Source organism: Heterocephalus glaber, unplaced genomic scaffold, assembly GCF_053883595.1.
Source record: "Heterocephalus glaber isolate CG9 unplaced genomic scaffold, H.glaber_assembly_v1.0 deba00001465, whole genome shotgun sequence".
Classification (NCBI taxonomy): Eukaryota; Metazoa; Chordata; class Mammalia; order Rodentia; family Bathyergidae; genus Heterocephalus; species Heterocephalus glaber.
The window spans coordinates 686,510-698,662 of NW_028258312.1; the positions used below are offsets into that span (position 1 = coordinate 686,510).

Below are 12,153 nucleotides of genomic sequence, written 5' to 3' on the forward strand. Positions count from 1 at the left end.
GAATGGGGTTGCACAGCATGCAGCCTGGTTACCCCTGACTACTGGAGAAAGCCTGGAGTTTTAAGGACTGGATCCTTTTCCAACCTCCACCTCTGATCAAGTGACCTCAAGGGTGCCACAAGACTCTTCGTAGCTCTAAACCTTTACAAAACGACAAGGCTGGGATCCTCCCCCACCTCAACTTGAATATCCAGCACTCACCAGGCGGTGGCACGGCCGAGCACGTGGCTCCTCTAGGGGCCCGTTTTGTTTAGGGTCCTCCTAGGGAAGGGGACAGCCGAGGAGGCCGAGAGGCTGGCGCGCCATCCTGGTCGTGGCCACCTCCCTGGTTCCTACCGCCAAGGGCCAAAGGCAGAGGAACGCCCTGTGTCCCACTCCCACGTTCGTAAGATGCTGTCAGAAGCCGCTCTCTCTTCTCCGCCCTCTCCTCACGCACTACCCCCACTGTCATGCCAATGAATCCCAAGAGCAAAGGGTGGCACGATTCCTCCCTCACGCCCCTGCAGTCTTGAAGGCGAGCACTAAAGCAGCACAGCCCCAAGCTTCCCCTGCAGAAGCCGCGCTCCACTTGCTCCGGGGGCAGAGGGGGCGCGACAGAGCCAGTGGGCGGGCGTCCCATCCTCCGCATCCTCCTCCAAGTGCAGGCGCGCGGGGAGGGAGCGCTGCGCTGCGCCGCGCTGCGCATCGCGGCCCGCTGGCTGCCTGCCCCCTGCCCGAGCTGGGCCACCTCCCCGGGCCGCCGGTGGAGGGCTATACGAGGCGCTAACGTAACGCTGTTTCCGGTTTTCCAGCGGGCTCTGTTTCCCCTCCCAAGGCGGCGGCGGCGGCGGAGCGGCGGAGCCCCCCAAATGGCCTGGCCAGATGCGGCAGGTTTGCTGCTCAGCGCTGCCGCCGCCGCCGCCACTGGAGAAGGCTCCGTGCAGCAGCCACAGCGACAGCAGCAACAGAAGCAGCAGCAGCGAGACGACCAGCAGCAGCGGCGAGAGCGGCAGCAGCGGCAGCAGGATCAGGAGCAGCAACAGCATCTCCTGTCCCGCTGCGCCCCCAGAGCCGCAGCCGCAGCCCCGCAGCCCCGCAGCCCCGAGAGCCGCCGCCCGCCCGCGAGCCACAGCCGCCGGCGGCATGAGGCGCGACCCGGCCCCCGGCTTCTCCATGCTGCTCTTCGGTGTGTCGCTCGCCTGCTACTCGCCCAGCCTCAAGTCTGTGCAGGACCAGGCGTACAAGGCACCCGTGGTGGTGGAGGGCAAGGTCCAGGGGCTGGCTCCGGCCAGCGGTGCCAGCTCCAACAGCACCCGCGAGCCACCCGCCTCGGGTCGAGTGGCGCTGGTGAAGGTGCTGGACAAGTGGCCGCTCCGGAGCGGGGGGCTGCAGCGCGAGCAGGTGATCAGCGTGGGCTCCTGCGCGCCACTAGAAAGGAACCAGCGCTACATCTTCTTCCTGGAGCCCACGGAGCAGCCCTTAGTCTTTAAGACGGCCTTTGCCCCTCTCGACACCAACAGCAAAAACCTCAAGAAGGAGGTGGGCAAGATCCTATGCACTGACTGCGGTGAGTCGCCCCCTCCCTCTGCCAGAGGAAGGGGGAGGGGGTGAGGTGGAGGAAAATGGGGGTGGGGCGGGGAGGTGCGGCAGGTGCCCAGGCCTGGCAGCGTCCCGCCGCTGGGGCGGGGGGGCGCCCCCAAGCAGGGCGGCTTGCACGGATGGTGAGGGGTTGGGGTTGGAGAGGAGGGTCAAGCGCAAAGTGTGCCAGGGACTGGGGGGGGGGGGCGCGGGGGAGGCGCCGGCCTGTGCCAACAGGGATCTGCGGCTGATGTATGGCATGTGGGGCTGGAAAGCTGCCATCATAGCCCAGTAGCGGAAGGAAAAACGGAGAGGTCCGGGCGGTGCCGTCCTGAGGCTCAGTGAGTCAGGAGTGACCCTCAGAGGCCTTGTGCGCTCTGTTCCCAAGGGCCTGCCTTGCCCAGGCTGGCAGGGTCTGCAGGAGCAGCTGGGCAGACTCCCAGGCTGTGAAGGCCTCCGTTTACAAGTTCTCCTAGGGAATGATTGCCCTCGCCCCCTCCTTCCTCTCCCGGGCTTGAGGCTCGCTGCTCTGCTCATCCTCACGGCTGGCGCAGGCAGAGTTGGACTTTTTCTGCTACTGTTTTCTGTCCTCCATGTGGCTCTGGATTTTTTGTTTTTTGTTTTTTTCCCACTACGTGATTGCCTGTCTTTGCTAAGTGGGTAGCACAGCCTTCTCCTAACCTGCAGGATCAGCGAGCAGATGCCTCACAGCCGTTTCTGGAGGATCTTACTAGGTCTTTGGTTGATGATGAGGATGAGGATGAGGATGAGGATGAGGATGAGGATGAGGATGAGGATGAGAATGATGATGATGAAATAAAGTAACTTACTTCTACTGAATGCTATAAGTTCAGCTCTGACATCTTGCTGGCTGGTTGTACTGACTGCATCTCTTATCTTCATGATGGTGGGTGCTGCACAGGAATGCAGGTGATTAGAAACAAAACACTGGCCAATAAAATTAATTTTTTAAAAAACACTGAAATCTGTCGATCTGGAGGTCTCCCATGTCATGTGGGAAGGCAAAGAAATGTCAGCTTAAGAGCTTTTTCCTCTTGTCCCTGAATTCAGTGCTTACTTCTCAGGTAGATATTTTAAAGAGAATTGTCCCCTCGGTGGAGTATTTGGTGTTAGTTTATCTTGTGCCTGTTCATACTGGGGCTTCATTTTGTCCCAACTAAGGCTAAATTTATGGCATTTGGTGTGACTGTGGGGTATGTAATCACTGACTTGGGGTAGATGTCCTAGACTTTTCTTAGTTCATATGTTTACCAGTTTACCAACTGAATCTGGGTAGTGTAAACAGGCTTGAGTTGCAAAATATGTGTAGCAGCTCATTGGAAGTTTTGCTGCCCCCATCTTTCTAGATCAATGCCTTTGACTTTTGGAAGCTTCTCTTCCCCGCTTTTCCACAAGGCAAATTTTAGGAGTTTAGTTGTGGGAGTATATCCAGGCACTATGTTAAACTGTGATCACTTTAATGAGAAGAATCTTGGCAGTGTCTTAAAAAGATGGGAAAAAACTTTGGTGATAACAGCAGTTTATGGGTCTGATATTACTCCAAGGAATATTGTTGACTGCTTTTTAATGTTGATTTTATGCTCTGAAATGTTTTATGGTGATAAGTTGGCCAGTTAAGAATTTTAAATTTTTTATTCTATTAAGTATTTTGTTTAAGATCCCTTGGGGAGCTGTGGAACTGTACCATGCAGTGGAAATAGATAGTAAAAACATTTACTGAACCTTGTCCAAGGACAGCTTCTGTTTTGGTTTTTGGTGAATTGCTCCTGAATATGCAAGTGCAAGCTCCACATGATCTGGAGCCTGGGCCACTGAGGACCTGAGAGTGATTGTCAGATAATCTCACAGAAGAAGGGGCTTCTCCCCTCATCCTTCTTCTCCTACTTTCTCTCAACATGTGCATTGTCAATTACATCTTGTTTGCTTTAATGAGATTTTGATAGCTTAACAGTTGAATGCTGAGATACTGAATGATGTGAGAATCAGAAGTACAGTCTGCTTTTAGGATATGGCCATCTCATTTTATTAAAATAGCATGTGTAGCACACTTCTCAAAAAGATAAATTTAGGACTGCAGTCACTGGTAAAGGGAAGGCCCTCACACATCATAAATTATCGAGGAGCAAGAATTGTATGGCAGTAAATATTTTGGAATGCAAAACAATTGCTTTGAATTGATAGTGTATAGATAAGTGTCTGGGGAGCTTTACATAAGGGGATTAGAAATTAAAGGTTGTATTTGTGAGAGGAGATTTGTGGAACTGGTGATAATATGGCAGAAGAATATAAGCTTATTTTCTAATTTTCTATTATGTGGTTTAAAAAACATAGACTGTAATGGTATATTAAATAAGGAAACAATAACCACAACACTTTCCTTGTGCTCAGCAGGAAATAGCTAACAAATTCATTTTCTGTTTTCCATTCTAAAGAAAGCCCTCTGGGCCATAGGGTCATTGAGAACATTTTCTCCTTGGAGCAGATTTGCCCATTGCAAAATAGGGAAATTGGCACTTGGAAACTGACATCCTGGCCGTTTATATTGAGCAACTGAAGTTGAATTGTTACTTTGTTTTGCCAGCTTCAGCTATGAGTGTGTCTGGGATTCAGAGGTTTGGTTCCTAAGGTCATCTAGAAAGCTGTGTTTAGGGGTGAGGGGCAAGACTTCGGCATAATGTAGCATATGCAGGGATATTTTGGGCTTAAAAGTTGACATATGGGGCCAGGGATTTAGTTCAGTGGTTCCGCCGCCTGCCTTGAAAGCACAAGGACCTGAGTTAGATCCCTGGTACCCAAAAAAAAAGTTGACATACGCCTCAGTAACATCAATGAAAGAGTCATATTGGACACCTTCTAAAGGTCCTCATGAGTAGCTAATTTCAACTGTGAAATGTTGACTTGAAGACTATACTCTCAGGTGGGAAATGGTAGAGAGCAGTGCTGCTGGAATAGCAATACCTGCCAGAGGGGTTTTTTTTTTTCTTTTGGTACCAGGGATTGAACTCGGGACCTTGCACTTGCCAGGCAGGCAGTGGAACCACTGAGCTAAATCCCCAGCCAGAGGGGCATTTCATAGATCTAACGTGTATCATTTATCCAGAAATACTACCTCTGGTGGTAAAGTTGAGTAAAATCTGTGCATTTCTAAGAGGATTGCATACATGAAGGTGTTTTCTTTGCCTCTGTGGAAAGGAGAAGAAAAAGAGTTAGAAAGGCCTCACAGGGATTAGCAACTCCATACCATGCTATGAAAACATCCTATTCTGCAAATAGTCCCACATTTTAAAAGATGGTTGCGTATATTTTGGTATAATTACACTCTATCTTGTTGCTTTCTTATATCCATGTTTTTAAAGCTGTTTCTCTTGTTGTTGTTGTTGTTGTTTTTTGTACCAGGGATCAAACTCGGGACCTTGTGCTTTCGAGGCAGGCAGCAGAACCATTGAGCTAAATCCCTGGCCCTCTCTGTTGAATAGACGCAATATATAGCATATATATATATATATATATATATATATATATATATATATATATTCTTTTCTTCCTTTGGGCCTTGCTGATTTTCACTTTTCCAGTGTATAGTACACACTACTTTGTTGTTAAACATGGACAAGGTGCATGGAGTGTTTGCATTATTTAGGATAGTTTTAAATTAATTTGGCATCCAGAATCATATATTAGAGGAAGGTAGTTCACAAAATTCAGTATAGCAAAAGCAACTGCATATTTTTAAAATGCTGTTTATTTAAAGAATCTTTTCTTCCCCAGCCAGCTGGAAACCCAGCTGTGCTGCAGCTTGAAGATGGGAAAGTGAAACTAGATTAGAAACTGACCAGTCCTGGTAGTGAAGAGGTTTGGTTAGAGATTTGGGGTTGAATCTTCATCTTAATGTCATTATTTCTTAGAGTGGCTGCTTTTCTCTTCAGATTTCAATTTTTGGGGCAGAAACAATACCTTATTTTGGGGGGGGGGGGTTACCAGGAACTGAACTCGGGACCTTGCATTTTTGAGGCAGGCAGCAGAACCACTGAGCTAAATCCCTAGCCCATCAATATCTTGTCTTTGGGATCTTCTTTGTCCTGGCTCTCCTTCAGTCCTTGGGCCCCACTTCTTCCTGCTCAGTGTTCTGTACTGTGCCTGGTTTATTGAAGGACTCTTCCTAAGTGTCTTTTGAATGGATAAAGTCAAGTGAAGTTCAAAAAGAAAGCCTCTAGATTCATGACAAAACAATCTAAACTCTGATATGAGACACGAAGTACTGTGCTGAAAGGCTGAGTTTGATGATAGCCTTTACCTGTCGCTATGGGAACATTTTTTCCAAAGGAGTCCTTATCAACTAGAGTACTTAAGCCACAACATGCTTAATCATTGCGCTGATTAGTGTTAATGGGATTTGAGCAGTGGAGAATAAAGGTTTTTGTTGGAGAAGATCCACTTTTTTGTAGGGTGGGAGGCAACAGATTACCACCATCCCACCTCCAAATTTAAATAAAAATGAAAAAAATATTAGTTTGAATTAACAAACAAATTGGGATCTAGAGAGGATGGTATGTTAATAGTCCAGGTGAGTAACTTCCTCTTGGCTTCCAATCAAAGCCAATGTGCTTCCTCTTTACCATCCTCTGTTATTTAGGACATTTACACCTTACTTCCTAATAACAGTTATTTTAAAAAATAAAATTGCGTTTCTATTTTTGGATATATAACACATTTACATGGCTCAAAATCCAGAAGGCACATAGGAATATGGTGAAGTGTCCCTCTTACCCCGTCCTCAGAACCTAGCTCTAAGGCAATTGTAAAATAACTCATCCTTGAAATGTGTATTTCTCTAAAAAACAAAATGTTTTTCAAAGTAGTCTATTTTTCTTAACAGATGAAGAATGTTAATTTTGCCATTCAGCCAATTTTATGGTAAAACTTTCCCAGGTAATAGATATTGTTTTTAATCTGTAGCCCATGGTCTTGACTATCTAGTTCCTATTGTATCTGAGTCCTTTTTTTTTTTAAATCTCAAGTTATCTAACCAAAGGATGCTCTTTTCCACTTAACCATTACCCTACTTTGATTAAGAAATGAAAATACCAATTTATTTTTCAGAAACTTATTTTTCAGATATTTTGCTATTAAGATATTTTCCTTGACAATGAATTTTGTATCTTCATTGGGATGCTCAAAGGAGCGATCCAAAAGTTTTTCACTGACACTTAGGGCAATAGCTCCACTCATAAAGCAGTTCATACTTTTTGTGTGTGAGTGTGGTACTGGGGATTGAACTCAGGACCTTGCGCTTTCAAGGCGGGCAGCAAAACCACTGAGCTAAATCCTTGGCCCGGCCTTGGTAATCTCACAGTAGCATCCATGTGGGAAATCACAAGATTTCATAAACAGAAAGAGAAAACTACACAGTACATGACTGATTAGATTTTTATTCAGAACCCAAAGACCCCAGTTGTAAATGAAGAGCTTGATTTTGACCAAACACAGATGTATGATTCCAGGGGGATTTAGCCCCCTGAAAATTGCTTTGAAATACGCTTATGAGGTAACTGATTTGAATATAGTGTTTAAATTTCAGAAGATCAAGGAATTGCCATTTGGATAAGTAGAAAAAAGTAAATGTGCAAATATCTAACCAGCAGGAAGTCTTAACTTTCTAAATCCTGTTGGCTTAGTGGCATTTGGTAATTCTGAATATTGATTTCGGAAAGGAATGGTGATATCAGTATCAGTGAGGTTTCCCCTCTGCAGCCTAAGAACTTGTTCTTGGTCTTTCTTTTTTTTTTTGAGACAGGGTCTCATTATGCAGTTCAGGCTGGCCTTGAACTCACTATGTAGCCAAGGCTGGCCTTGAACTTGTGACAATCACACCTGGCTCTTGAGTCATTCTTTTCAAAGCCCAAAGTGTTGTTAATATAGTTTGCACTAAAGGTAAAAGAAACCTGCCTTCCCCTAACACCCCCAATTTTAAGCTTGGATGGATGGATGTGGGATGAGGATTTTTGTCCTTTCTAGCGAATTAAGCCTCTCTACCCACTTACTTTTTGGAATTTGTACATAGAAATAAATCTACTTTATGAATTTCAAACGATGACATGGGGAGCTCTTTAGAAAACTGGGAAAAGTAGATAAATTGACCGTGGAAGTGCTAAATTATGACAAGTTTGAAAAATGACTGTCTTATATGAAATTAAGCTCTTTTAATAATAACAATGCACACACAGGCGAATCTTGCTGAGCTAGAGCACCATACAAGGCTCTAAGAACTTAAGTAAGCACATAGGATGATTAAAAGGCATTAGGATGACATGAAGAAGACATGCCGTACCCATGTAAGGAGCTTTTATCAATCTGGGGTCAAAAGGCAGATTCACCCTGATTGAGGTCAACTGCTGCTGATCAGCTGTGGTACTTTCAATAATTACGAAACAAGGTGAAATTAAGGAGCCTTTTTCTCAGGCTAGTTGCTGCAGGGAGCACGTTCCATATGTGTTCCAGTCTTCAGTCACATTCCCTTCCTACTCTGTATAGGCAGTGAGAGCCAAATAGCCTCTCCAGGGCCCTTCTCTGGGACAGAGGCCTAGCATCTCCAGGGCTTGCCTGTGCTGCTAGTTTCTTGGGGATGGGAGAGTTGTAATTTAATGTTTCATTTCTCCTAGCAGATGTTTCCAAGGTAGCTGAGGCACAGATATCCTGTAGAGTTTCTGTATCTACTAGCAGCACAGACCTCTCTCAAGGTGTGATGGTCAGGTCTACTTTTTATTCTTTGTCTGGAAACAGAATCATTTATGGCTTTCTTTATCATTCACAGATTCCCTGCCTTGTGCTAAGGACATTGGCTTGCCTAGCCCTTCCTTCCTTGACTTATTTTATAAAGACTGAGGATCTGTCTTTGTCCATTAGACTGAGATGATCTATTTGATTTTGATCTTGACATTGGCACAATGAATAGAAACCAAGATGAACTAATGCTTCTCAGAATTGAATCAATGGAAGGTCATCACATGGCTAAATACCTAGTGCAGCACATGGAAAAGTCATGATAGTTATCAGTGAATGGATGTTGCACACATCACTAATTCTGTTGTGACTTGTGATGTGATTTGGTATTCCAAAGGCCCTATTGTTTAAAAAGCTTTCTTTTAATTCCATCATTTAGATGTTTTGTTTCAACAAATATTTGAATATGTACTTTATGTAAAGAAATAGGTGCTTTAGGGGAGTTGCATCAGGCATAGCCCCTATCATCAATGAATTTACAACTTTGAAGTATAAAAGTATAACAGTACTTCAGCCTAGATTATGATAAATCCTATAAGATATGCCAACATAGTGCTTTTGGGAGGAGGAGGAGAGTTGTAAAGGAACGAAATCCTCCAGTTAGAGGATTAGAGAAAGTTTCTTGGAGATATAGTTTGAAACAAGAGTCCAACAGTCAGAGGCAGATGAGGTGAGAGTGGTTTGTGGCTAGAGAGAGATGAATCGATTGATTAAATCAGTCCCACTCAGAGAGCAGCATTCTCGGGAGAAGAGAGGCATATTTGTAGTTGACAAAATAGCAAGGAAAGGGAGAAAAGGGTGAGGAGGCTGGAGAGGTAGTTTCACTGGTCTTGAATACTAGACTGATGTGTTTATTTCTAGTTATGAAAGCAATATTTGAAGTTTTAGGTTAAAAGCAGCTTGTTAATGTTTGGTAGTTACCGGTGAACGGGTCTTGGACACATTTCGTTAACTTTTCCCCTAGTGTATCATGGTTTTTGGATGCTATTATAAAAGGTATTATTTACTTCATGTTATTTTCCAGTTACTCTTGCTAGTGTAGTTGTTCATTAGTATCCAAAGGGGACTGGTTCCAGGACCCATTGTGGATACCAAAATCCATGGATGCTCAAGTCCCTTAAATAAAACGTAGTATTTGCATGTAACTTACACACATAGTCTTCTGTAAACTTTAAATCTCCTGTGAACCCATGATACCTAGTACAATGTAAATGCTATATAAATAGCTGTCATGTAGTGTTTAGGGAATAATGACAAGGAAAAAGCTCATACTGTTTCAGTACAGATACAGCTATGCTAGGCTTTACTACATAGTACACTGTTGATAGATGCAGAACCCACAGAGACCGAGGGCTGGCAGAATACAATCAGACAATTTTTTATTTGTTTTTGCAGTGCTAGGGATCAAACTCAGGGCCTTACATATGCTAGGCAAGTGCTCTACCAGCCCTTTTTTTTCAGATGTTAACTTTATACTGTGTGACTTTAATACATTCACTTATTAGTTGTAATAAAATTTTTCCTTTTAAAAATTTTTTGTAGATTCTTGGAGCCTTTCTATGTATAGGAGTATGTTGCCAATGGGGGGGAAAGTTTACTTTTTCCTTTCTAATTGGTTCATCATTTATTTCTTTTTCTTGCTTTAGTGAGCCAGCTAGGACTTACAAGAATGATGTTGAAAAGGTATGAGGAGAGCAGACATTCTTCTCTATTCTTGGAGGAAAGCATTTACTTTCACTGTTGATTATGATGTCAGATAATGGTTTTTCATATAAAGGCCTTTCCTTTAAAAGAAGTCTGCTAAATACAGGGTAATGAGTAAGAGCTTGGGGTCCACAGTCAGATGGACTTCGGTTTGAAAATAATCTTTTGCATTTCCCAGATAGGTGATATTGGGCAAGTTATTGTCTTAGTTTCCTATAAATGGGGATCATAAGAACACTTAACAGGATTGCCATGAGTATTAAATGAGATAATGCCTGTAAAATGATTAACACATCAAGTGGCGTACATTTATTATTTACAAAATCTTATGAATACAGACCAGTGTGAGCAGGAAGACTAGGGAAATGAAAAAATTTAAATTCTAGAAGCAGACCAAGGGGAGAAAAAAGGGGGAGTTTTCATGAACAACTGTATTTTTCACTCAGATGTTCCTATTTATCTCTTGTTGAGAGTTACTGGGTTGGGCTGATAGAGGTGGTGGTAAGAAAATGATAGATTATGTGTGTGATTTTTTTTTAAGGGAAGCTTATGTGTGTCTCAGTGTGAATCCTGGACCCATGCAGATCTCAACTAGGACCCAGATCTTAATGTGCCCAAGAGTATGTGCTGGTCAATTTCTTGAGAAGTTCATAATGGGCATTATTTTCCTCTGTTTCACAAACGAGAAGACTAAGATCCATATTCCACCATGCCTCTTTCAAAATTTCAACATAGTTATGGGGTAAACCAATTTTTTCAGTCCTGCTAGCACTGCACTTTAACTTCAGCCAGTCTTAGCTACATTTTACACTTGTCAGGAAGAGTTGCTGAAAGTCCCTGGAAAATGGGACTTCCTTATTTTCAAAGAAAGCAGGGTCCCTCACCCACTCTGATTTGATTTGGAGGTTTCCAGATTCAGGGCTGAGCTCACACTGAATCATTCACATTCTCTCTTTCCTTGCTTCTGTACTGAGTTGGATCTGGTAGCTGCCTGTGGCTAAAAAGGCAGTGATAAGGGGTCTTGTAAGAGGTGGCATTTTTTAGAGTTTGTGAGGTTTTATTTTAGTTTGTTATTTTATTATTAAATGTTTGCAATACATAATAAATACATTCATCATGGAGTTATTTCAGTTTTAATTAATGTGTGGAACCTGATTAAAGTGTGAAATTTAGCTCTCCATAAGTGCTTGTAGGATGAAGACTCCTTAATATGAGGCCTTCTCTCTTTGTTGGGTATTGCTATCCTTAGGTGCTCTGCTATTAATCCCCTGTGTGGTGGCCCAAGCCTGTACTCCTAGCACTTGGAAGGCTGAGGCAGGAGGATCACTGTGAGTTTGAGGCCTGCCTGGGCTGCATAGTGAGTTCAAGGCCAGCCTGAACTGCACAGTGAGATCCTGTCTCAAAAAAAAAAGTACTTATTTTTTGTTATTCTTAGAGTCATACTATTTATGGTCTGTATCAATTATACAACACTAATCATTTGCCGCTATGCATTGTTGACTGTCCTTTAATCAGTATCTTATTTCTTCCACCAGATTATAAGATCTTTGGTGACAGAAATTTAAAATATGGGTAAGGAAATGTTTGAGTGCTTGCTACTGCTGAGTAAAAAGGCAGCAATGAGTCCATTTGATTTTTCTATTGACTACTTTTATCCTAGACAACTTTCAAAATCTCTCAAATGACACCCCAGCACAAGGGACTAGAATAACTATGGAAAATCAGATATTTTAAAAAGAGCAGAATTTTGCTTTTTAATCATGTTTCAGTTAGTTTTTTTTTTCAATAGTCCATAGGTTCTTTATTTTCTTGCAAGTAATTCTCTTTTTTTGAGCTTCAGAATTATCTCTGGGGCGTTTTCCTCACATGTCAATATTTTGGTTCGTGTTCCCTTTCTGTCTTGATTAGTTAGCATTCTGCAAAATTCACCAGTTTCACTTGCCACCTGAGATTTTTGGCTATTCCCCAAAATATCCAAAATATCCAGAACAATTCTGGTTTTTCATTAGGGTGTCCAATTGTACTCTGTTAACCTAACCTGTTCATGCTTCCAAGTAACTACCTTAAGAAGAGGCTTGACCACGTGCCATT

At 43.3% G+C, this 12,153-nt stretch overlaps 1 protein-coding gene across 4 annotated transcripts in view; it reads left to right on the forward strand.

Moving 5' to 3' along the window:
- The first annotated feature begins 250 nt into the window (after positions 1 to 250).
- The window catches only part of Nrg2 (neuregulin 2), a 190,711-nt gene continuing 178,808 nt past the window's right edge, over positions 251 to 12,153 (forward strand). For 2 of the 4 annotated variants that reach the window (XM_004841855.4, XM_004841856.4), the window contains exon 1: positions 254 to 1,546. In XM_004841855.4, coding sequence (XP_004841912.2) covers positions 862 to 1,546 — 685 coding nt within the window. In that variant the 5' untranslated portion in view covers positions 254 to 861. Of the gene's footprint in view, positions 1,547 to 12,153 lie in introns of all 4 variants that reach the window. The other 2 variants (XM_087180791.1, XM_004841854.4) reach the window with 2 other exon arrangements.